Here is a 25687-nt window from a genome sequence, read left to right as displayed (position 1 = left end):
ATAAATCTATCACATCTTTTATTCCATTTTGGCTATATGGAATTAATTTAAATTACTTTCTCAGCTGGGTAATTAAACTATGTGAAAACTGTTGAATTCAAGACAAAAATGTTAAGCCCTTTATCTCATGCACCTCATCTGCTGTTATTGAACTTAGTGAAACTGGGTTGCTGTATGTGTGTGTGTGTGGGGGGAACATTTATATAATATATACATACATGTATATATGTATAGATACATGATCTATGCACCCTCTGCCTTTCCACTCATCTTCTGCGTGGTGGAGCCGACCTGACACAGAAAAAGAAAAACTATAAGTGAACAACCACTCCACCACCAAGAAACTTGATCACGGCAATACTGCACATTACGTATTATCGATTTCAGACATGTACAACCTCCCTCTCTGTGTATCCCTTACACACACTTCCTTCCCTGTCTCCCTCACTCCCTCCTTCACAAAGACTTGCTCAGACTGCCCGGCAGATCACACTAACGTCCTACTTAATCCATGTCCCACCTCTGCAACCAAGTCCTGCTGTTCAGATAGAGGCAAGGAGGACAGAAACCTAAAGGGAAAAAAGCAAGTCAAAGCATAGGTATAGAGCAGCATATGAGATATACATAACATTTAAATGGGACCTATAGAGGAGAGACACCCATCTAGAAATAGAGTATAGAAATCAACAACACCTACACATAAATAATGTAAAATAACCAGTTAAATGTTTCATAATCACCTAAAATGGATTTTTTTTAAAGCACTAGTGATGAAGAGTTGGGCACTCATCAATATTTTAGACTCCTGTGTTTTCCAATAACCCAGTGTAAGATACAGCATCAAACTGTACAGAATGATGCGATGCACTAAAAACACATGTAGCACTGCAGGGAGAAGTTGAAGGGTAAATCCCTAGCAACAGAATAGCTCTTTACCGTGTGTGCCTCTGTTCATTGTTCTCATTTACTTTTTATCTTCCTGCTGTAGCTTGCTTTCCCTCTGCTTGCGTGCTGTGGGTAAGGAGGTGCTATACAGTGCACTGTACAGTCTGAGCCTATTGGGAACATGCTGCTGAATCAGCCCAGGCCACTGCATTCATCTATCTGCACTGCAGTGCTGTCTCTGCTTACTCCACCCTCCCTTCCCTGCTCCTTCCCTTATTCAGTGCTGCACCTTACACACACGCATGCAAGAACGCACGCACACACACAAACACACACACAGAGGAGGGGGAAAGAAGAAAAGAAACATGCATGCACGCACACACCTGATTTTATAGTCATTTCGGTGCTGATGCACCATGACACACCCAACCACATCAACTCAAGCACTAATCGTATTCAAGTCTTGTTAAAACACGAACAAAAGACAATGTGAGTTAGGCATTTCTGAAGTGTATTGTGTTGTTTCTTAACCTAAACAGACCGTAGCTTTCTCTTGCTGGTCTGTCTCTGTCCCTCCCTGTTCTGTTTAGCATTCAAACATTTTCTCTGCTAAGTTTGCATTATATACAAAGTTTTAGTTAATATTAGAAAGAAGAAAAAAATCACCTTCTTGAGAACTTAACTGTGAACCATAGTGCTTAATAATCTTAAACCTTTAAATTCTCACAGTTATCACAGTAATTGAGGTGGTTAAACAGCAACAAAAACATCAATTGACAGGCATTATGGAACATATTCTTCATGATAAAGTGTCATTAATGTTATATCCAAAAATGACACCAGCCAGAGGTGTAACTGGAAGGCTGCTTTATTGTTGGAAATAGATTCGTGCTCAAATGAAGATATTCTTTCGCTGATTCTTGTTTAACCGTCCCATGTGGTTGTGCAACACACGTCCTCTCTCTGACTGTATTAGTGGCAAGAGATAATGACAGTCAAAAGATTTTTTTTTCAGTTAGCCTATTTTCAGGAAAGAAAATAAAAGTATCTCAGTCATGCTACAAAAGAATGGCCTCATATACCGATTGGTAAACCAACATTTGGAAATGAACAGAAGTGTAAAACAGCTGTTCCCTTTACTAGCCCAAGAGCCGGTAAACAGAACACACAGAGAGAGCACTTGTACTACATGACTCTACAAGATGTTAGTCCAGACAGTCTAATCTAGGTGGTGAGTTTTCAGTTTACAAGTTAATTTTGAACTCAATACATCATTTCTATCGTGCTCCGTTTTGATTCACTCCCATGAGTTTTGAGATCCTCATTGCTGATTTTATTGACAGACTAAATAGGAAGCTAAAAAGGCACGTGCCGTTAAGAGATATTGCACCATAAACAAACACACAGACAGTTAAGACAGCTAACCCTTAAATCATTAGATATATCATATTGAAAGTGACAGCAAAATGAAAGATCAACTCCAAACTGCAGCAGTGTGTTAAGGGGAAACATGGACATGGGTTAGAGCTGAAACGAGCAAAACATTGTCACACAAAGTGAGCTGCGGCTCATACTGGGCCAAACTGGTTAACCAGCAGTTGCCTGTAAAAGGCTGAGTGTGTGCATGTAAGTGTGTGTGACTGTTTGTATTATCTTTGTGTGTACAATATAGGAAACTAGGGGCAAGACATCTCCACACACGTACAAAAGGGTATGCTGGTAGTGCAATCCTCTCACCAAGGCAGGCTCCACAATTTCAGCAAGCAGCCAGTACAACACCATGCATTGCACGCTGGTACCCAGTATGCAGACGTCCTGGGCATACCAGAGTTTTGGTTATTCTCTGAACATACCACGCAAAGAAAGAAGCATGATCAGTTAAAACTCTGTGGTTCTGGTATCACCTCAATCCAAGGAGTGGACAGGAGAGTGTGTATATATATATATATATATATATATATATATATATATATATATATATATATATATATATATATATATATATATATATATATATATATGTACATATATATACATATATATGTTATATAGCTTTGTATATGTATGTATTGATTTATACAGTTTTAAATACAATTTCTGCTTTTTAATATAGATTCTTTTAACTTACTGCCCTCTTTTTTGTGAAAAGTGACTCAAAAAAATCTACTCCATCTAACAAATGTGTCACAGCCTAACAAGTGTGACAAGGGGTGTCAGCTGGAAGCCATTCTATTTACGGTTATTAATATTTAGTGTTAGATTAATAGCTGTAGTTTTTTCAGTAATCCTGTATTTACAAAAAACTACACATGCCGTTAAAGTAAAATATATTACATTATTTATAGTTTCTAAAAAAGTCCATTCATAGCGTTTGCAGTTTGTGCCCTATGGAACATAGCCTGAACTGTATTTATTTTATTTTTTTCTCAAATGGATGTATGTGTGTCTATTTTTTAGGTTTCTTTCTGTATTATGCGTCTGTATTTCCATGGTGATCTGGGAGAAAATGGACGGCGGTTGCTTTTATGCTTATCATTCAGAGTTTTATTTGGTTCAAGGAAACACCCACACTGATTTTGGAGATCTCATGCAGCAACTGGACCATAGAACTTGAGAACGGATGAGGGAGTTATTCATAAACAGGAAGTGACATCACTGCACAACAGGAAGTGCAAAAGCTGTGGTGTGGTGCTTAGGCTCACAGTACCGTTAGAATGCATCCAGTGCTCTGTTGGTTATTTGGTATTTGTTATGCAATAGAGCAATATGACGAAAAATAGCAAATGACTTAGAATGGTTTAGAGCACTTGTTAAATGCTTAATTTTGGGGCCTATCCTCCGCGCATGCCACTTTTTTCCGGAAAATTTAAGTGTGCTGCTCAAACTACCATATCCCAATTCACTCTCATGACATCTCCTCACAGTGTTTCCTATATCTGTGATTGCTATCGGGGGTAAACATTATTTTTTTTATTATCTAAATTAATTGACACCAGACTACAGTTCATGACGTAACCACAAATGTAATCCGCTATCAATATAAACGCCGCCAATACAAGCAAGTGACATGTTGCTGTTCCACTGAGATGCTTCTAGCCCTATAATTATTAGTTATAAGCAGGAAGCGACAAATCGGCCCCTGACTGGGCTGCTGCCGAGTTAAGGCAGCCAGCCGAGATCATTGTCCATCAACATGGCATAAAACAAAAAAGAGTAAGACATGATTTCGTAAATACTCCCATCACATTCACTTGCATTTTGTTGCAGAGCTCATAATAGTACATCTATAATAACTCCTGAGAAAAAGGGATGAATTTTTCAAGCATTGCATACATTTCTAGGGTCTCTCTGTCTAATAATGACAGTGAAAAAACTGAATGGGCAGGGCATACTTCACCCAACTCCATGGACAAAGGGCAACAAGGGATAACAAGGCAGATCTCTTTGGCTTCTCCATACACAATGTTCTCATCACTAGTTCATTATTTTCTTATCTCATTAAGAAGAGACTTACACCTGACAAATATGCTCCAGCACAAGACCGTTTCAATTGATATCATCTTAGATGTGGCTTATAAAAGTGTGTAAAATAAGACTGATTACCCACCAAAACATGAATATTACTTCAGGGGTGGTAAAATGATTTAAACTTAAAATGATCACAACACTTCTCAGCTCTTCCAGAAAGGTCTAACCACCCAAAGAGAAACATCAGAATAGATAGGAGTTTGCCATAGCTGTGAAATCCCCAGAAATCACTTATAACCGACAGTAGGACTACCCTCATGCCCACTCACACAAAACTAAAGGCAGATGGTATGGAACATTACATAGGTGCATACAAATAATAAAAATAAGCATTTGAGTTTAAATGTGTTGCGCCCCTTGAAAACATTTCAATCCAAATTAACAAACATGTCAGTCCCATGAAACACACAGACATCCTTTTTCACATCTTACACACTCAAAATCTCCATAGCAGCAAATAAATTGTTTGGATGTCCCCACTGATCCACTATGGTGGTTTTATTCACCAACATATTCCATTCTCCTCTCTATAGAGGCAACAATTTAAACATTTGAAATGTGTGGAATAATGAGATATAAATGCAGATCCATTTTAGATTATCATCCCCAATATCACTTATCTTTCTTAAACAAATTACTCTGAACTCTGAGCTTTCAAATTTTGACATGTCTCAATCTTACAGTCGAGCCACTGTCATGGTCTGAGTATTAGTGTCTTGTGGACTATGATAATTCATGCAAGATTTCTGATCAAAACATGCCATCATGCAAGTCATTTCTATGCATTGAACAAGCACAATTATTTATGTATTTGTTTGGAAATCTTTCTGAGTAAATGTTAAGCCCTTGGCCCGAGTTGGCCCCATAATAAACAGACCCTTAACCAATTGGTGTGAAAGCCCATGTAAAAAAAGCATTTTGATGTGGGTATAACAAAGATAAAATGAGTAGAAGAGTTAAGTGACATGGGCAAAATCTTGAATATTGTTCTTTTTGTCTGTTTGCATTTTTGCTGCTCAAATGAACAATTTCTAGCTTTAATAAAACAGAAAAGTACTTCCAACGCTTTCTGTCATTTGTGTCTTTCATTCATCAGTCATCCTTCGGTTTGCTCTTATAGAGTGAGTGGTCATTTTTCTCCTCTATATGTTTCAGTATTAAATGACACAGAAGCACTCATTGGCTGCTTTTAGAGGACATTTCTTCAGCATCATACAGCATCCTTGTTTTTCCTTCAGAACACTCTTCCATAGGAATCCATTACTTTCGTCCAGGTGCTGAATTCCTTTAGTGTTTTTTTATTCCATCTCTTGGTGTAGAGTTACTCGTCATAGCTGTAGACCAGTGGTAAAGTGAGAGTTTCAGCAGTCACAGACATTTCCTTGTCTGTTTTTCATTCCCTTTTGTTAAGATCAGTAGTCTAGATATAACAATGTCACACAGTATGCTGATTATGTTTGGTTTGACTGAAGTTCAAGAGTCTTCAAGCTGTAACAGACCAAGCAGCTTCCCTCTGCATCAATATAAGAATGAAGTCTGTAAACAAAATTATTGAGTATTATTTTTTTTTCTGACTTGCAAATGAAATAATCTGTACATCTGTGTGGGTGAGTTTCCTCTCGCTTTGCTTGAAGTTACACTATTATAATTTTTATTGTTATTACTGTGATTATTATTCCAACACTCTAACATTTAGATTCCCTGATGTCTTTTTGGTTTCTTCCTTTCTCTTTCCTCCCTCCCTTGCCCTCATTGTTGTCATCCTGTTTCTCCTTGTCAGGTTTGGTTACACTGTCATAAGAAGGCAGGGAGGCAGTTGAGGGAGTGCCCTCCTTCTTTTCTTGTTCCTGATTGTTCCCGCCATTCTCCACTTTGTTATTGGCTGGTTTGCGCTTACAGACAAAGCCCCGCCTTGCCAGGTAGGAACGGTAGGCCCTTTGAATTATTTTGGATGACACATCCTCCTGCTTGCGCCTCAGAGTGGTGGTGATTGGCTCGTAAGAGACCTTGGAGGGATTGGCAGCCACAAAACGCTCCTCCATTTGTTGCCTCAACATGTCCAACTCGCCACTGTCACCCAGCACACGCTTAGTGAAGGCAAAAAGGATGTCCAGGCAGTGGATGCGGTCACCACTCACCATAGGCATGTCCATGGCGATCAGTTCAATGGTGTTGGGCTTGGGGACTCGGAGTGGGTGTTCAAGTGAATCAGCAAAGTCCGAAAGCTTGGCATAGGTGATGAACTGGCACGCATCAGGGTCAAACTTCTCCCAAATCTCATAAAAGGTCTCAAAGTCATCCTCGCTGAGTGGGTCGGCACTCTCCTCTGTGGCCACACTGAAGTTCTCCAAGATGATGGCGATGTACATGTTGACCACAATGAGGAAAGAAATAATGATATACATAACAAAGAAGAAGATGCCCACAGAAGGGTTGCCACAGTCTCCTGTGGCAGGGGTGCCAGGATTTTCCAGTAAGGGGTCGCAGTCTGGAGCGTAGTTAAGAATGGGCAGCAGCAGGCCGTCCCAGCCAGCTGACGTGGTGATCATAAACAGGATGATCATGCTGTTGCCGAAGGTCTCAAAGTTGTACATATCATCAATTCCAGCCCCGTGTTTCACATAGCCAAAGTTGGACATGCCAAAGATGGAGAAAATGAACATAACCAGGAAAAGAAGTAAGCCAATGTTGAACAAGGCAGGAAGTGACATCATTAGGGCAAACAGCAGAGTTCTGATTCCTTTGGCCCCCTTGATGAGACGCAGGATCCTGCCGATACGAGCCAGACGAATCACCCTGAAGAGTGTTGGTGACACAAAGTACTTCTCAATCAGGTCAGCCAGAAACATTCCTAAAGTAGAAAGGGAGCAAATAGAGACACAACATACATGTGGTCAAAATACAGGGAATTGTATTACTGAAACACTGTTTTACTTAATACACAATACACAAGCAAGATCTCTGCAGCACGTTCACAGTTTCATGCAATTGTTGAGGAAATCAGGTGAACCAAAGAACACACTATCAATAGTTTATATAATTAATAGTTTATCTCTGCAAAGTAGTTGCAATAATAACTATTCACAGTATTATTATTCAGAATAATGGAGGATATTCTTCCTGGATAAACAGTCATGCAGGGATTAAAGTCATTAGACAAGTCAATAGGGGGACCAGCTGAAACTTAAAGTAAAATATCTCAAAACCCAAATTAATTGAACGGCTTTATAGCACTCAAGGAAAATGACAAACTATCTTTTTTACTTCTGGGGAAGTGACCCTTCAAACCAACTGTGTGTGACGGGCCTTTAAGCCCCATTTACATGGGCAATATCAGAGCTTGAGTATATCTTCTTTTACCATTCATAAATAACCCCTTTTGAATACTTGCCTACAATTGAAAGGATGACCACAACAACATCGAAGATGTTCCAACCATTGGTGAAGTAGTAGTGGCGCAGCGCAAAGAGCTTCAATACAAACTCGCAAGTGAAGACCACAATGAAGATGAAGTTGACCCAGTAAAGCACAACCTCAGTGTCCTCGGTCTGATCGTCTGTCTCCACCATCATGGTGACCATGTTAAGGCAGATTAAGATCATGATGGAGATGTCGAACACCTGCTGCGTCACAAAGTCAAACACCATGCCCTGGATCTGGTTCTAAGGAGAAAGGGAAGGAATTGAAGGAGGGTTATTTTCTTAATCTTTAGAAATGTACAAATGCCAGTTAAGATGAAGAGTGCAAAACAATATTTACCTGCGGCCTGGGTATTGGTTTTTGTGGTTTCTTTGACCCTAGTTTCTTCATGGCATTGTAGTATTTCTTCTGTTCCTCCGTCATGAAGATATCCTGACCTCCAAAGTGAAGGGACAAAAACAATTTGGTTACAATTTGCAAGGGTTTAGGCCTCTCATTCCAGTACTAATCCAAATATAGTACATTTAATTTGACTGTGTTGACAAGTGCCATAGAAAAAGGCTTCTTATATTTGTTTACATGTTGAGATTCTTAGTTTAAAGTACTAATTCAAAAATTTGGGAAACATGCTTAATTGCTTTCTTTTTAATAGTTAGACCATTCCCCACTCTCATGTATGTACAGAAAATGTGGAGCTTTATCCAGCAACCAGTTAGCTTAGCTTGGTTTAGACTGGAAAAGGGGACGCTTGGCTTGTTTGAAAAGTTACAAAATCCTCTAACCAGCTTATCTAAAATTAGAAGGAGAAAAAAGTTAATTAATTAAAACCTCCACTTGTTTCCAGCCTTTATACTAAGCTAAGCTACCTGGCTGCTGGAAGTAACTTTCTATTCAATGGACAAAAATGAGAGTGATTTCCTTTCATTAATCTTCAAAGCAGCTTGTTCTCAGAAAACTTAAAGTGAGGAAAATAAATCTTATCTTTTTCTTTTGTTGGTTGAAGTTATCAATGATGACACCAATGAAGAGGTTTAGAGTGAAGAACGAGCCAAAGATGATGAAGATGACAAAGTAGATGTACATGTATAAGTTGTCCTCGTAGATAGGCTGGTCCTCCACCTGTAAAGTTGCAAAAGTAAAAGAAATCGCACAAAACTGCACTACTACACACTAATCTGGAAATCCAAAAACTGCTAAAAGCATACCTTTCGAGAATCTATTGCCGCATACATAATGTCCATCCAACCTTTGAATGTTGCCTGTTAATTGAGCAGACACATTGCATGAGAAAACATGTTAAACATATGATATCAGAGGAGAGAAACAAATCAAGGAACAGCAATGATTTCTCACCACTTGCAGAAGTGCCAGGTATCCTGCACCGACATTGTCAAAATTGATCTTGACATTTTTCCATCTGACTTCAGAGAAGTTTGCATTAATGAGTGCAAAACACTCTGTTTTGTTGTTGACGACATCAGGGAAGAAGTTCTCCTCGGCTGTCTCATTGTAACAGTAGTAATACTTTCCAGCAAACAGGTTGACACCCATGATGCTGAAGATGAGCCAGAAGATGAGACACACCAGCAGCACATTCATGATGGAGGGGATTGCACCCACCAAGGCGTTTACCACAACCTGGAGAGAATAGCAAGGAAACAGAGCCCGCAATAACTTAGCAATCACACACTACCTGCATGGAGATGTTCACAAATAAGAACATCAACACACACATGCACAGAAATGCACATTATTTCTCTCCAGTAGAGGCTCAAGCTGTTTAATCTGATATCTTGACACAAGATCCAGTGCATCCCAAAAAAATACTAGGGTTGTAGCGAAACTATCAGTTTATGGTCCGGCACAACACAATTCAGAGTCGTGGTTTGATTCCCCCAGGATATGTTTAACGAAGTTGTAGTGTAAACTAAATTACGAGTCCACACAGCATTTTGGGATGGGAAGAAAACGTGCTCTGGTTTATTGGCATTTCTTTAAACCAATCACAATTGTCTTGGGCGGCGCCTAGCGTCATGTATACGTTCAAAGGTTGTTTGACTTGTGCAAAAGAAAACTCAGATTCGACAGAGAGCTGTGTCTAGCTAGTTGTTTGGATTTACCCTGCAGAGATCTGAGGAGCAGTTAATGCCAACACAAAGAAAGCGGAAGGTGACGGACATCCGGCCGAAATGAGGCATTCGGATGACATTCAAATCAACGTTCGGCGGAATATCCAGCGGCACCGGAGAGTGAAGCATTGTGGATATATATATAAATACACTCCCTATAATATAATCTAAATATAAAAAGTTGCTTTTTTTTAAAAACAATATTTTTATCTACACAAAATGCTAAATGAAACTAAGAAGTAAAAATATCTAGTTAACAGTGTGCTCGTGCAGATAAAGAGCATATGTCTGGTACTTAAATTGCACTCACTGGCATTCAGTTATAACTGATTACATAACATTTTACAATTAATTTTAGTCCGCCACAACATATTGTTACATCCTTATAAAATACAATTAGTGTTTACCTGTGTTTATGTCAAAATATTGTACCTAAGATTGTATGGATGTATGAATCCAACACAATCATGTCAATTAACTGTAGCAAAGAATGATTGGATTTTGCTCAGTTAGATTTGCAAATCTGTGACTAATAATGCACTTGATGACAAGTTAATTTTCATTTAATGTAAAGAAAACATTTTGATGAGTATTCCCAAACAATGATGTAGAACAGTGTGTAACTGCTGCACTAAAGCCGTGTGAGCATATTGGAGGAGATAAAGCTATTAACTATTAGCTATTAGCCTGGGGAGGAGACCATATGAACGTGCATTTCTAAACACAGAGGTGCCATGGTAACAGAAAGCCAAATAAACCAAAACTATACAGGCAAACATCAAACCGTTTTTTTCATTTTAGAGTTCTGCCTAATAATATAGAGAAAACGCATTCATAAAATCAGTTAATATTACTAATGTAAAATGGTGATCATGAAAATTATGGTAATGACATTCACTGAGGAGTGGTGAGCAAGGATGGCAGGAGGGGGGGAGGGGGGAGGGGGGGTATGCAACCAGAAGTTTGTTGATCTTCCAGTGTGACAATGCCAAAGCCAAATTGAGATAATATTATATAACAGGACACTTGAGGCAGAGCAACAGTCAGAGGATGCTGATCTGACAAAATGTATTTGTTCTGCCCAGCAACAACCAGAGGCTGATCCAACCAATCGCACATTGAAATAATTTAAATGCAAATTATCATTGTACAAAGAAAATGTGTTTTTCTCAGGCAAAGCTCAGTACAGAGCTCTCCTGGGGTCGCATGGAATCAAAATGATTGACATGGAAACTGTGCACTTTAAGGTCAATTGTTAATCAAGTGCGTGCGTACTGTAAAACTTTAAAATAAACATGCACACACACAGTTTTATTGACCATCTGCACCCATTTTGATATCAATTTGTTTGTCCATCTCATGACAACTGGGGGTCTCTGTAGCTCAAAAACACTTGAACAGACGTTGGTTGGCTTACTTAGATTGTACAACTTCAGTCTACATTAACCCTATCCTGTGACTAAGTTAAAACAGGTTTTGTGTGATGGTTCATACTAACCTCTAGTTGTTCTCTCAGCTGGTTCTGAACACTACAGAGCTGAGTAATTATTACAACGTGTTGCATCATTCAGGTCAAAATCCCTGTCATGGTCTAATGTTTCATAAGGCATGGGACATATTTTTAAGGTGTTTTGTTACTATCTTTAATGCACAAATAACTGCTAATTGCCTTGCATAGCACTAAATTTATAATATATGAAATGAAATATGATAAATCAAATCAGATGTATTAGGGCCATCTGAGATGATCCGCATCCATGCAAAAAGCTTCTCATTGTTAAAAGCTTTTACCTAAAAAATGTCCCTTAGCAAAAACAATTTAATTTCTACATCGCCATCACTAGCATGCGTTGATGCTTTTATTTAATCGGCATGCAGAAGGACCAGCTGCCTGGTATCTTAGGTCTTACCCTCATCCCTTCAAAACGTGACAGGGCCCTGAGGGGTCTCAAGGCCCTCAGTGTCCTGAGTGATTTAATCGGGCCTAGATCGGAGTAGCCCAACGCATTAGCTATAAGGCTGACTATAGACACCTACACAGATAGGGACAGAAGGAGAGGGAAAGACAGAGGCACAGGAAGAGAGGACCCACATAGTTAGAGGGGAAATAGAAAGAAAGGTGGGCCTATATATGTACTGAAAGGTTGGCTGAATGGTTATATACAGATATATATAAGTACATATATAGTTTCTATATGTGTAAGTATATGTATCTATATAACATAAGGTTATACAGGGTTATTACAAGGTCAATGAAGTGCACATGACCCAAGTTTTTTTTTATGTGTTTGTTTGCTTGTGTTTGGTTTAGTTTGGCAAGCCAGTCTAGCATGATAACCAGCTTAACAGCACAAAAGCACACCTGGAAAGAAACTTGTGGTTGACACAGTGAGAGGGAGAGAAGATAAAGAGTCAAACAAAGGGAAAAAATTTGAGGAGAGATGTATTCACAAACACTAAATCAATGTGACACAATAATATACACACAGTACACATTACAAAACAGTACAGTTTCCACACCAGAGAGCATCTTTAAAGAGGGGGAGAGAAAAACGCAGAAGGTTGAGGACAACTTTCAGGGTTAGAAGAGAGAGGATAACCTGTGAAAGTACGAGTCCCAACACAGCACACAAACCTTACCCTGAACCCTCAAACACCGACCCCTCAGTCCCTCTCGACAGCTGCACATTGTCTCTCTTAACCTAAAGAGAGACACAGTTATAGGCACCTGCTGTGAGAGAGAGGACAGGTGAATATAAGGGTAGAGATTTGCATGACAAGTCAGGATAGGTTATCTGCACAACACATAGGCCGATTTAGAAATATATTGAAATTTGTGCATATTTGAGATTTACAACTGAAGAATCAATAAGATGTTTGACTGGATCCCACCACATAACCTGAAGAACTTGACTTGTCTCTCCTGTATAATAAGCTATATCCATAACAACAAATTTGAGAAGTATGATGCTGTCTTAACTTCTATTTCAGAAGAGAGGAAGCCATCTCACACAGGTAGAAGGTTAATTATTTGATGTCTATTGGTATTGGTAATTTTAAATAGTGGACCAGTCTGGGCCAAAATGCCAGGGACGATTTTTTTGTCCCAGTCCGTCTCTGTAGGCCAGTATTAAATGTTATATACAATGGGTGGGTGGACAAATCAACAGAAGCACAATACAATATAATGCATTCCAATACAACAAAACCATAGACTAAAATATAAAGGAATCACCACAAAGTTGGATCAACACCTCTACTATCACAATATCAACATTACTACACATTATGTATGAGTAATATATATTGGAGTGCTATTGTTTTGAATTGCATTATATTTGTCTTTAATTTGAATTTCAGTCTTGAATATTCGTACATGCACAGACATGCATCTTCTAGCAAGAATCTATACAACTTGTCAGTCGACCTGTCGTAACAGTGGACACCTTCACCTCCTACCGGACATTCTATGGAACAGAAATGGTACCTCTCTGGGATCTGGCTCATTATTCAATCTTCTTAATAAACTACAACTGATGAAACAGGGACAAACACACACATACATTTTTACCCTGCTAGTGCCAGGGTCTGAGGCATCAGGGTCAGTCCCCTTGTCTGTCCAAAACCTTGATCCAGAACAGGATATCTCGAGATCTTCTATTGGCCAGACAGCTCTGAAATTTGGTATCCATCAATATCCAGTCCTGAACAATAAATCCAAACAATTTGTGTTGATCACTTGACCTTTTTGTTTAGCACCCCTATCAGGTGAAAATGTACACTTGGCCATGAAAAGTATCTGGAAAACTAATTCAGATTCTAAATTAAGCCAGATTCCTGTGGAAGTTTATATTCATTCATAATATTCATGGTCTCCTGAAGATGAATCCAGATGTTTTTGAGACAGCCTGACCATTCCTCTAGTGCTTCTAGCAAGCCATAGTTGTCACTTGTTCATAACAAATACAAAACTCTACCAGGCAGTTATGGTCAAATTAAATGAGCACATTCACACTCCATTTTGGAGCTGTCATTAGGTTTTCTGATCCACTCTTCTCCTGGCTCCACTTTGGTGTATCCCACAATTCATCATGGTTTACTGTGCAATATCAGACCAGTTGTTGGTGGTAATGCGCCTCTAAGATTGTTTTGACAGACAATATATCAGCACAAAGACATGAAGTAGAAGTTTGACATGCTGGACATTCTTTTTCATCTACCCAAATACTGCACAATTACAGCAGAAACTCCATAGTTTAACAAAGTTGATCAACGCTTATAATTTAGAATGCACAATCTATTGTTCACAATGAGTCTGATAAAATTATATTGACTAATTGAAATTAAAAAATAAATATTAACTAGGCTATCACATCTTTTCATCAATGTATTTTTGAGAAATGTAAAACTGTTAGCTCAGACAAAATATTCAATATAATATAATGTTATGGCTCTTTTCTGTAATTGCTATCTTCATTAATCAAGTGTATCCGGGTGAGCTCTGCTAAACTCCCACAAGCTTGTGGTCTTAACTGGCACTGCGGCACAGTGGGAGTCACTGGAAACACAACACACAATCAAGCACTTGAGTCGACTACTTCCAAATACCGCAACTGTGGGTATTGGGGCAGACCCAAGTTCAGAACAGGAAACACTTCATCCATTAGTGCATCCTTATCATGTGACAAAGAATGTGAATACTCAATCACGGACAGGTTGGCGCCTCACGGTCAAGGTCAGTGAAAAATTGGTGGTCAAGCGATAATGGAGGACTTACCAACCGATACATGACTTAGCTCAACATAGAACACAATCAAATACATGTCAAGGAAACAAAATGAGTTATAACAAAAAAAGTCAGAGCCTATATTTAAAATTGTTCACTGATTACTTAAACTGTATCTGGCAATTATATAAACAGATATGAGTCCACTTTAAAGTAGCATACAATTATTTTCCTTCAGGAATTCAGAAAACAGTACAAAATGTCACACACACAAAAATATGACTATGCTGTATAATCAATAGTCAATCATTTATGACACCAAAAGAATATTTACGTCAGATTCTGACTTTCTGAGATAGGTCACTGAACTGAAATCATTGTTTACTTTTTTAGTCTCTGGCAATACACAACATTTAAAGACAACTTGAAATTCCCGGAAAATTGTGACTGGGAAGCATCGAATATTTCACAGTGACCTCCTTTCGCACTGGCTAGTAGGTGTTCATCAACTGCAATTCTCTTCTTAACTGATATCCCCTTGGCTATCATTATCATTATTAGTATCATTAGTATCATTATCTTACGCTGTTTTATGCCCCACCTTAACTTCCTGTTTCAACAGGAAATACATCACATTAAGGGCACAGCCAGGCAGAACTTTGCGAAGCTAGTAGGCACTACTAGCACTTCTGAGAATCGGCTACTTTTGGAAAGATCAATCATGCTGTCAATCCAAGTGTAGTTCAGTGACTGTTTGCTAGTTGTAGTTGTTACGGTTTAGTTTCACAAATGGCACAAATCAGCACAGAAGCTACGTCATAAATGAGTTTTATGTCAGCAGCTGTATTTAATGAATGTCACACATGATTGGTTGCCACATCATTGTATTTCCAACCCCTTCCAGGTCCCAGGTAATTGGTTCGGTTCCGACATGCTGCACTTTGCTGCATGTCTTTTCCCCTCTCTCTCCCCTTTCACGTCTAAGCTGTCCCATCACAAATAAAGGCCTAAAATGCCAAAAGAAATCTTTGAAAAAAACTAAAACAAAGGGCAAACCATATGTGCTCAATTGTAATTGTCAGGTAAGAAACCACTGAATGACTGAGCAGTCCAGAGCTATCCAACAGCTCTGAAACCAGGGTTTATAGATATTTACTGTGTCGGGGCTGTTGTTGTGCTGCTGTCATGGAGCCCAGACAGGCTATGACACTGACCCAGAGCACTGGGAGAAAAACATTGCACTCTTATCTACTTACCTGTAATTACACATAAAAATCACATTTTACGTCCACTTTCACTGTCTACATTTCTGTGAACTCTGAAATATATACAACATTTTGAATCCATACCAATGACCACCATTTATAACAGTAACATTTGAAGTTGCAGCAATTTTTCAATGTGGCCCAAAAAGCACTGCAGCAAAGCCTGGATATCACATAGGAAAATCAAAGGTGTCTCTTAAGCTGTGACCCAATAATCCTTTGTTACGTAAGATACAGTAACCTAATATTGACTCAAAACTTACAGAGGAAAGTACACATTAGGTTATCAGAACTACTTACAACTCCAAGGTTTAGTTCAAGGAACTTGTTTTTGAGATCCATTTGCTAATTTGCTTTTTCTTTTCTTTTCTTTTTTCACAAAAGCAAAGAGGCCTTTTGAAACAATGGTCTATTTCAAAAAGTCAAAAGAATCTGTGTTTTACCTACATTAAAACATCTTTAACCTTTCTACCACTAATTCTAACTCCATGTTCGGTCAGCCTTAACAGTTACGTTGACCAGTGAGCCAATCACTCCATTTCATGCCTTCCTTTGATGTAGCAATCATTATATATCATAATAAGGAGTTGAATTAAAGGACTTGCATTGTTGCACATTAATTGAATATACAACATGCAAATGTACTTACATCCACAATGAAGAAGTCTAACCAACACCAGGCATTGGTGAAGTACTTGACAAAGCCGTAGGCCACCCATTTCAGCAACATCTCCAGGATGAAGATATAGGTGAAAACCCGATCAGCATACTCCAGAATGATGCGGATTGTCTTCCTTTGCTCAATGTACACATCCTCAAAGGCCTAAAGAGCAGCAGAGAATCATCAAATGGAAAATGGCTTCGCTGATCTTTTTCAACATTAACCATTGATACATTCCACATGTTGCTAAAAATGAGTAAACTCTGATGTAAGACTCACTTTATAGCATTTTGTTTAATATTTGATTTCTACAAAACTAATTTAAAAAATGGCAAGAAATCCTCATTAACCAATACTTTTGTCTCTAAAGGGTGTTTCTGAATTTCACTGAATGATGGCAGACCGGAATTTTTATTGTTCTAAAACATGTTCCCATGTTATATTTTGTAAAGCAGCGTTATTGCTTTGTTTACCTTTTCAGAGAATAAGTTGTTTACTGTGCATAGTCATGGAAAAGTAGTTGCTAAAGGAATTTTTCCGCCTAGTCAAATAAGACTCATTTCCAAAGCTCTTCCATTCTCAATTGACCCCCCCCCCCTCAGAAAGCCGCAAACCTAAGCTGGATTCTGCTGGTTGAACGCTTGGTGCATTACAGCACTTTGCTGTCCATTAGCAACACTTATATCAAGAGCAGTTGCAAAAGAAAAGCAGCAGATGATCATGCTTGTTTACATCTTCATAGGTTCATGTACTTTAAATGAATGCCACATTTTTGTTTCATTTATTTTGTGAATATATCTTCTTTGTTTACATCATTTCCTACATGTATCATAATGTTGTAAAGCACTGAGCAAATTTGTTTTGATATGTTCTTTATAACAATAAGTAGAAGCACAAATAGTGCATAGAATTAGTATGATGTTTATGAGTGTATACAAAAGTAGAAACATCCATGTACGTGTTTGTTTGTGTGTGTGTGTGTGTGTGTGTGTGTGTGTGCTCTTACCAGGGCTCCACTGCTGAGCAGGATCATGAAGATGATGAGGGTTTCAAACCAGTTGTGTTCTACAATCAGGTAGCAGGTCTTCCTCAGGAACCACCAGTGTTTTCCCCAGCCGTGAGTGATAGGAACATCACAGCACTTGTATTTGGCCACACACTCTGTATGACAAAAACACCCACAACTGCTGATACCCACAGAAAAGAAGGATGCATAATACTACCAAGGACACAATGCAAAATATATCACATGCCATTACTATAGTATGTACAATGTTAATCATAATAATTCCTGTCTGTTTATTGGTGTAATAATATTGTCAAATAGTAAATACCACCTACCATCTGTCCAGCAAGCTTCTGGGTCAACATACTCCTCCACTACCTCCACCACTGCAACGTCCTCCACATCAGGCTTGATGTCTATTGTGCTGCCCTCAGACGAACTAGTATCATCCAGCTAGGACAAACAGAGGATCAAAAAGATCAGTTCAACCTCTGACTATCTCTCTAAACATTACAGGCTCAGCAGTGAGATGCTGAAAGCATATCAATACGGCACAGGGCCAGTACAACCATTACAATATAGCCCCTTTGGATTTATATGCATGACATGATTTATTGCAAGAGATATACATGTTGTAGCCATGTAGTGTAGCTAGGTCTCCTCCTGCTACTGCTTATTTTGCAGTTATTAACAGATTCACAAGGAAGTAATTATACTGGACCCGTAGTTGATTACACTGGCAACGATGAGCATTGTTATACATGCATAAATATGGATTCTTCAGTGATGAAATGATTTATTATTTTATGATGTGAAAGAATTAAATACTTGTACAAGTACTGTCAAACAAAAAAGTCAATTTAATACACCTAAAAAAAAACTGTTGTGATAAAAAATATAATCAGCATAATTCAATTTATAAGTAGTATATTTTTGGTTGTCTGTGACTGTTGATTCTTATTCTACTAATATGTTATGTATAGTAAAGAGCAATGTGAAATTTCTTATTTTAAGGCAATAAAACCATGGCTTGATTACGTTCACCTGTGCCAATAAATCATGTCATATCTCAACAATAGGTCAAGGTGAGGCAGGGCAAACTAGTGAATCACCAGCATATCAGCAGCTGTATAGCAATTAAGTATACACACACTTGTGCACATGCAGACACTCAGCCAATTTAATTCCATAGAAGATGATACTGCACTTTTTAATCTTAAATCGTAAGCAAAGGACCACATTCACACTCTCTTCTGCTCCCTCTCTTTTATAGTTCTCTCTTGTTTACCAAACAGCCAGATGGATCCATGCTTCTCTGATTGGCTGATAGCAGCTCAGTCTGTGTAAACTCCCTCCCACACAAGATTGTTGAGTGGTTTGTTGAGGGAGCCCTGCGGAATATGAACCTGATGCAGGTACAGTAGTGATGCTGCCGCATTATCATCTTTCTTCCTACTACAAACCAGGTCAAAGTCGACCACGCGTCAGACTTCTCTACAAGTTTTGGGTCTGGCTTACCCTTCTCCCACATTCATATTATACAATAGACAGTATGTGTCTCTGTCTGTTGTCTTGCCTGGACTGCCTGCAGGTCTGCTGGATCAGCACTTAGAGTCAGTGTTAGAGCGTTCATGTCTAAATGGATGTTCTAAAATGTCAAGTTAACTAAATGTCTTCAGTGTGGCAGCTCGGACCAGTTCTGCTTAATGGATCAAAAAAATGCCACATGGGCACAAACCCCCCAATAAACACACATTCACACATACACATGCACTCCGACTTATTACATCCCCTTGAAACCTTATATCACATCATGATTAGGTCACCTTTAGGTAAACATAACTGTATTGTAGCATTTGTTTACACCATGTTAAAATAAAAATTTGGAAGCTAAATTACTAAAATTTACACAAAATTAACTAAACTCAAGGAATGTTACAGCTATGGTATATCTCTGAATTGGGCCAGATCAGTGTCCAAAGTAAAACCACCACATGATGTCCCTCCACCAAGGAATAGTTTAACCAAACTATCAATAAACTCTTAAAGGGCATCACCACTGCCATCCCTCTTACATCTCTCCTCATTCTCATACTCTTACCAGTCCTTCCTACTCACATCTTTACTGTTCTCCACATCCGATTCACTGCTAAAGTCTTCCGTGTTTAGGTTTTCGAAGTCTGACTCGCCAACAGCGATGGGAACACAGACAGTGAGGTTGGGGTTGTGGATGAAAGACATGTAGTCCTCGTCAATCATATACTTTCCCACACTGCTCCCAATCCCGCTGGTGGTGCCATTGCCATTTTTAGCATAGTCCAGTTCACGGTTAATGTCCACTGTGTGGTTTGCAATGCAGTTGAGCTTCTTCTCGTACATTTCATCCAAAGGCTTCTGTTCATCCTCTATAGGCTGTTCGCAGAGTGAGAAAATAGAACAAACAAAAAAGGTTAATAGAAAACAAGAATGCCATCATAGAGCTCTGATAAAAATAGACATTTATGTAAAAGGTATAGTTCAAGTTATTCAACAACGAAAAACTGGTCATGCATATAGATGTTTGATTATATGGTACCTTTTTCAGCACTGTGGCTACTACGATCCGCATGTTAACCTTGAACCAGGCGATCCCTATCTTAATGCGGGCAACTGCAAGTTGGAGGTTGTTGGGTTCACCATCGTCATCTGTGGCAGCGAGGTTGTCTGCACTGAATGAGCTCAGCAGCAAGGCCAGGAACAGGTTCAGCACCTCAGAAACAAACACCATAAAAGCTGGAACCCATGCCCTCACAGTAAATGGATGGTTCACAACTGGAAAACTACAGCGGGCTACTATCATCAAATAGCATCTACACTATGTTATCTTTGTTTTTTCTTACCACCAGGTTTCCGATGACCATGACCATCATGAAGACGGTGAGGCACATGGTCTGTCCTGCCACCTCCATACAGTCCCACATGGTCTCAATCCACTCCCCACACAACACTCTGAACACAATCAGGAAGGAGTGGAAGAAGTCATGCATGTGCCAGCGAGGCAGTTCACAGGACGGGGCGATCTTACACACACAGTCCTTGTAGTTTTTGCCAAACAGCTGCATGCCCACGACGGCAAAGATGAAAACGATGATGGCCAGCACCAGCGTCAGATTACCCAGAGCTCCCACTGAATTACCAATGATCTTGATCAGCATGTTGAGGGTGGGCCACGATTTTGCTAGTTTGAACACTCTTAACTACAAGAGAAACAGGACACAGGATTATTACACAGTTATTCATATTAGGACAATGATCTAAAAGTGGTTGGATTTGAACTGACTCATGTCTTTTATTTGATTTTAACATGTGTTTGGCATCTGGTCCGGCACAAGCGCAAGATATAAATATTAGGAGGGTGAACAGTTTTACACAAAATAATGATGTTTTACTAGTTATAAAAGCTCTTATGAGAGCTAAAGTCAGCCTTGATTTGGAGCTTTAAATAGAAAAAGTTTGATGATAATGTAGATGACAATGTTAATATTGAAGAGAAATCAGCACTATGCAAAGTGTGACAGTTAAAAGACTAATATGTGTATAGTTAATCATTTCAGCCTGTACAACCAGAAGAGATAAACAAATGCTGACATCCCGGCTGGTGGACGGCTGTGGCTCAGTGGTAGAGTGGTTGCCTGCCAATCGGAAGGTTGGTGGTTCAATCCCCGCCCCTGCAGTCATTGTCGAAGTGTCCTTGGGCAAGACACTGAACCCCAATTTGCCTCCAGTGCTGCGCATTGGAGTGTGAATGTGTGTGAATGTTTATCTGATGAGCAGGTGGCACCTTGTACGGCAGCCCCGGCCACAGTGTATGAATGTGTGTAAATGGTGAATGTTTCCTGTAGATGTAAAAGCGCTTTGAGCAGGTGTTAAGACTGGAAAAGCGCTATATAAATACAGCACATTTACATTTACATCCCTGTCTCTACTCTCATCCACTTACCAATCGGAATGACCTGAGCACTGACAGACCTTCCACATCAGCCAGTCCCAGCTCAACTAAACTCAGAGTCACAATGAAGCCGTCAAAGCAGTTCCAGCCTTCCTGGAAGTAGTAGTAGGGATCCATGGCAATCAGCTTGGCAAACATCTCCCCAGCAAAGATGCCTGTGAAAACCTGTGGATCCACATAAAATACCGCATAAAGTTAATGACAGGATGAACATCACAGGTATGGCTATAAATGTGGGATTGAATTTATAATTTCCCCACAAAATCAAATATAAGTACGTTCAATGAAATGTGATGGATTTTCTGGTGAAACAGGATAATACGTGGGTGTACACAGAGAGCAATGAAACTTAAATTTAAACAAATTGGATTTCAGTGGGATTTATGACTGCTTTATTTTTTGGACACTTGAGGTACACCTACTGATGCAGCATGACGTTACCATTGAAGCTACACTGAGCACACACAAAAAATCAAAAATTCCTGCCATACATTGGGTTAATATGTACTCTGTCAAATGAGTCCTGGACCAAGGCAAGCCTTATTACTGTAACTTCTTTGTGTGTGTGTGTGTGTGTGTGTGTGTGTGTGTGTGTGTGTGTGTGTGTGTGTGTGTGTGTGTGTGTGTGTGTGTGTGTGTGTGTGTGTGTGTGTGTGTGTGTGTAACCCTAACCCTAAACTGAACCTGCAATGATTCTGTAACTTCTGAGAGAGACAATGAGGTCCAGTGCCAGTGGTATACTGCAGTTTCTCACCAGGTTGCCAACAGAAAGAACCCCTTGAAATTCCTCAGTCATGGGGTAATGCTCCATGGCCATGAAGAGGGTATTGAGGACAATACAGATGGTGATGGCCAGGTCAACAAATGGGTCCATGACAATCAAGTAAGTTATGTGCTTAATCTTCAGCCACAAAGGAAAGCACTCCCAGATGAGGAAGATGTTGGCAAACTTGTACCAACAAGGAGGGCACTTCCTCTGAGACTCCTCCAACTCTGCAGGAAGAGATGAAGAAGACAGAAACAAAAAAGGGTTAAAAAAGAGTCTTATTTCCTCTCCCTTTACATATGAAAAAAAACATGTCCATTTCAAACAATGTAACCATTACCCACATCCTTTATGCATGCATTACCTTGGCATGGTTGTTAAGCATTGCAGTCACATTTTTACATGTCTTCTTTGTGTCGTATAGTTGTGTCTTGCTTGAACTACTGGCTACATTGTCTACATTGTCCCGGCAGTTTGCAGTGGTACAGCTCTGTTTTGCCTGTATTCCTAAGCCTTCAGAAAACATGCAGAAATATGGATGATATGCTAACGCCAAGTACGCTCCCTCCCTAATATGGACAGAAGGTTCCGTCCATATTAGGCCTTAGTCGACTAAGACCAAAATGATCTTTTAGTCTAATTGACTAAAAAGGGACATTCATAGTCCATATACGTATCTACCAATGAGTATAAATGAGCCCTATGTCACCCAAGAAAATTATTTATTTTTCAATTTTATTGTGTCTTCTATAAACCTCCTGCTGGGTAACAGACACCATTTGTATCTGGATGCCTTGTATGCATCTGGAAAATATCAATATGATATGACGATATTTAATTGCATACGGTATCTAGTGCAACATTTAGACCACAGCTGGCTTGAATTTGGTATCATATCTCATTAAGGTGAAATGAAATGCAACTCATACAATTCTTACTCACAAACGTTTCTGAGTAAGAATTTTCCCATGAATTGCAGAGTACAGCTGACAGTTTTTTCTTCTTTTCAGGCTACCTTCATACCTTTACTTTCAATTTCTATATCCAGATCTAATGCAGACAGTATGCATATGTATAACAATAACACATATTTATCTACAGGTGTAAATGCAAGCCTCATTAAATGTTTTAGTCTGAATAATACAAATTATATGTTGGTACAAGGTCTAAATTCAAAAAGTCAAAGGAAAAATGTTCACTGTCTGTACCCTCTAGAAGTGTGTTGGTGACTACGCTCATCTGACTGTTGGCACGGTCCTTTCCTTTGAAGGAAGAGTTGAGCTGATCCACAGATACCATGAGAGAGCCAGAGTGCTTCTTCTTAATCTCCACGTCAGTAGTCTGTACTCAGAGAAAAACACAATGTCAGTGAGAGGTAGTATACTAACAAACATTACATATTAAAAATCATGCTCTTAAGCTATCTTAACAATGAATTATGCCGTAGGTTTGCTCAAAAGAATGAATGCAGCTTTTCACTTCAGATCATTAAATCTTTTTCACAACGTATGATTCCCCAAAATACCTGATTTGTTCAATGTAAGCATTTCCTGTAACATATCATACAACACACTTCAAATTATACTGTCAATTCTCAAATAGTTGCCTTACTTTACCACAACTAAGGAGAGAACTAGGACTTTAATGCAACAAAACTAGGATTGACTTTATATGTTTTTCCCCTGCTTTTATGCATCACCTTTAAGGTAGCAACCATTATTGATGTACTGGCTTTTATTTGAGAATTTACCGTACAGTTTCTAAACAATTCCTTGCTTACTGTACATGAGATAGCTACAACCCTAAGTAACCAACATTAAACTGCATGCAATGGCATGCATGTCAAGAACAGGGGGGAATTCAAGACATCATTTGCTGCTATACCATGCTACATTTTAAGAAGAAAAAAATGTGAAAGCAGGTAGATTGAGAATAAAAGAGGAGTCCACCATGCTAGCTGGAATGATTATTATTATTATTATTATTATTATTATTATTATTATTATTATAGAAAAAGTTTATGATTTGATCTTGCACCATCCAGTGGCTCAAGAATGAGGACAAGAAGGAAAGAGAGCAAGGCAGAAAGACAGTAAAAGAAAGAAAGAAATAGAGGGTAGATAAAAGCAGGAATAAGAAACAGTCTGGGTGTGGATGTGGAAAGCCCCTAAGAGTCAGAACTTGTTTTTTTCTTTCTGTAAAATGTTTTGATAGTTTTGTTTTTAATGAATGACAATGACTGTATATGCTTAGGTTTGATGAAAGAATTGTTAGGGTAACTATGGCGGGCCGACATCATATTGCATTATTGTTAGATATTAATCAATAAAATGATCATCATGATGCTGGTAAGTCATTGAGTTTGTGGATAATTTTTCAGCTGGTTAGTGCCTTTGGAGCTGTCAAAAAAAGGTGCAGTGGAAATAAGGGCGTTAGATCAGAGTGGGAAACTAAATATCAGCATAACATGAAACAATAACAGAATTAAGATATTCAGGGAAGGAGAAAGGATCTACTGAGTTAGGGAAAAGACGATCAAGAGCCAAGGGAAAGAGGTTGTGAAGAAGCTGCAGAGGCCAGGGCCACCACCATCATGCCTAAACTGTATTGGTGTCCCATGGACGTCCTTACACTGTCATCAGTGGCTGCCTTATCTATTTTCACCTCAGGCAGAAGCCGTCTGCCGGGCCCAGGGCCGGTGAGAGACACCACGCCATTGCAGTCCACTGTGCTGTTCCTCTTCCCTCCAGAGTGGGGTGCCAGCGGGTGAATGCGTGATGAGCCTTGGCTGTAGCCACTGTAGCTGTTGCGGCGGTAAGGGATAAACAGGGAGCCTCGGCGGTCTTCGCTCTCCTCTACTGTACTGTGCTCATCGTCGGCAAACTCGTTTTCTGAGCCCATGTCCTTGGAACGGCCTTTGAAGCTGAAGATGCTGCTGCGGCTGTTGTGGCGCGACATGAAGGGTGAACCTGGGATGCTCAGCAGTGACTGAAGAGGGAGATACAGATGCGGAGGGGAAGAGTTGAGGAGTTAATAAAAACAGAAGTAGTTACTCGATGTATAAATAAAAGGGAAAGACGAGGTAAGAGGGTAAGTGGGGCACATAGTGTAGTTAACAAGAAATAAACCAGAGGACAGAACAAAATAAAAGGAAAATAAAGGATACAGGCACACCAAACAGATTTCTGGCTTTAATGTTACATATGGCGTAACTAATTTGTCTTCTGGCTGTGGTAACAGTCACATGCCAAGAATAAAAAATAACAACTTTGACATTGAGTTTCCTGGTCTGACAACTAGCCACGGCTCGCCG

At 39.3% G+C, this 25687-nt stretch overlaps 1 protein-coding gene across 8 annotated transcripts in view; it reads right to left on the bottom strand.

Moving 5' to 3' along the window:
• Positions 1-1737: 1737 nt before the first annotated feature.
• Positions 1738-25687, bottom strand: part of scn8ab (sodium channel, voltage gated, type VIII, alpha subunit b) — a 53886-nt gene continuing 29936 nt past the window's right edge. For 3 of the 8 annotated variants that reach the window (XM_034870690.1, XM_034870688.1, XM_034870689.1), the window contains exons 12-28: positions 25006-25362; positions 23583-23715; positions 22363-22601; positions 21600-21773; positions 20500-20856; positions 20196-20369; positions 19739-20035; positions 17956-18073; positions 17621-17775; positions 16603-16776; positions 11873-11995; positions 9187-9471; positions 9039-9092; positions 8815-8952; positions 8173-8277; positions 7805-8075; positions 1738-7264 (exon numbers count right to left, since the gene is read on the bottom strand). In XM_034870690.1, the coding sequence (XP_034726581.1) occupies positions 6099-7264; positions 7805-8075; positions 8173-8277; positions 8815-8952; positions 9039-9092; positions 9187-9471; positions 11873-11995; positions 16603-16776; positions 17621-17775; positions 17956-18073; positions 19739-20035; positions 20196-20369; positions 20500-20856; positions 21600-21773; positions 22363-22601; positions 23583-23715; positions 25006-25362 (4320 nt within the window). In that variant the 3' untranslated portion in view covers positions 1738-6098. The remainder of the gene's footprint in view (positions 7265-7804; positions 8076-8172; positions 8278-8814; positions 8953-9038; positions 9093-9186; positions 9472-11872; positions 11996-16602; positions 16777-17620; positions 17776-17955; positions 18074-19738; positions 20036-20195; positions 20370-20499; positions 20857-21599; positions 21774-22362; positions 22602-23582; positions 23716-25005; positions 25363-25687) is intronic. The other 5 variants (XM_034870692.1, XM_034870691.1, XM_034870695.1 and 2 more) reach the window with 3 other exon arrangements.

This window comes from Etheostoma cragini, chromosome 4, assembly GCF_013103735.1.
Source record: "Etheostoma cragini isolate CJK2018 chromosome 4, CSU_Ecrag_1.0, whole genome shotgun sequence".
NCBI classification, from domain to species: Eukaryota; Metazoa; Chordata; class Actinopteri; order Perciformes; family Percidae; genus Etheostoma; species Etheostoma cragini.
The sequence above is the reverse complement of the archived record's forward strand: the minus strand, read 5'-3'. Positions and strand labels throughout refer to the sequence as shown.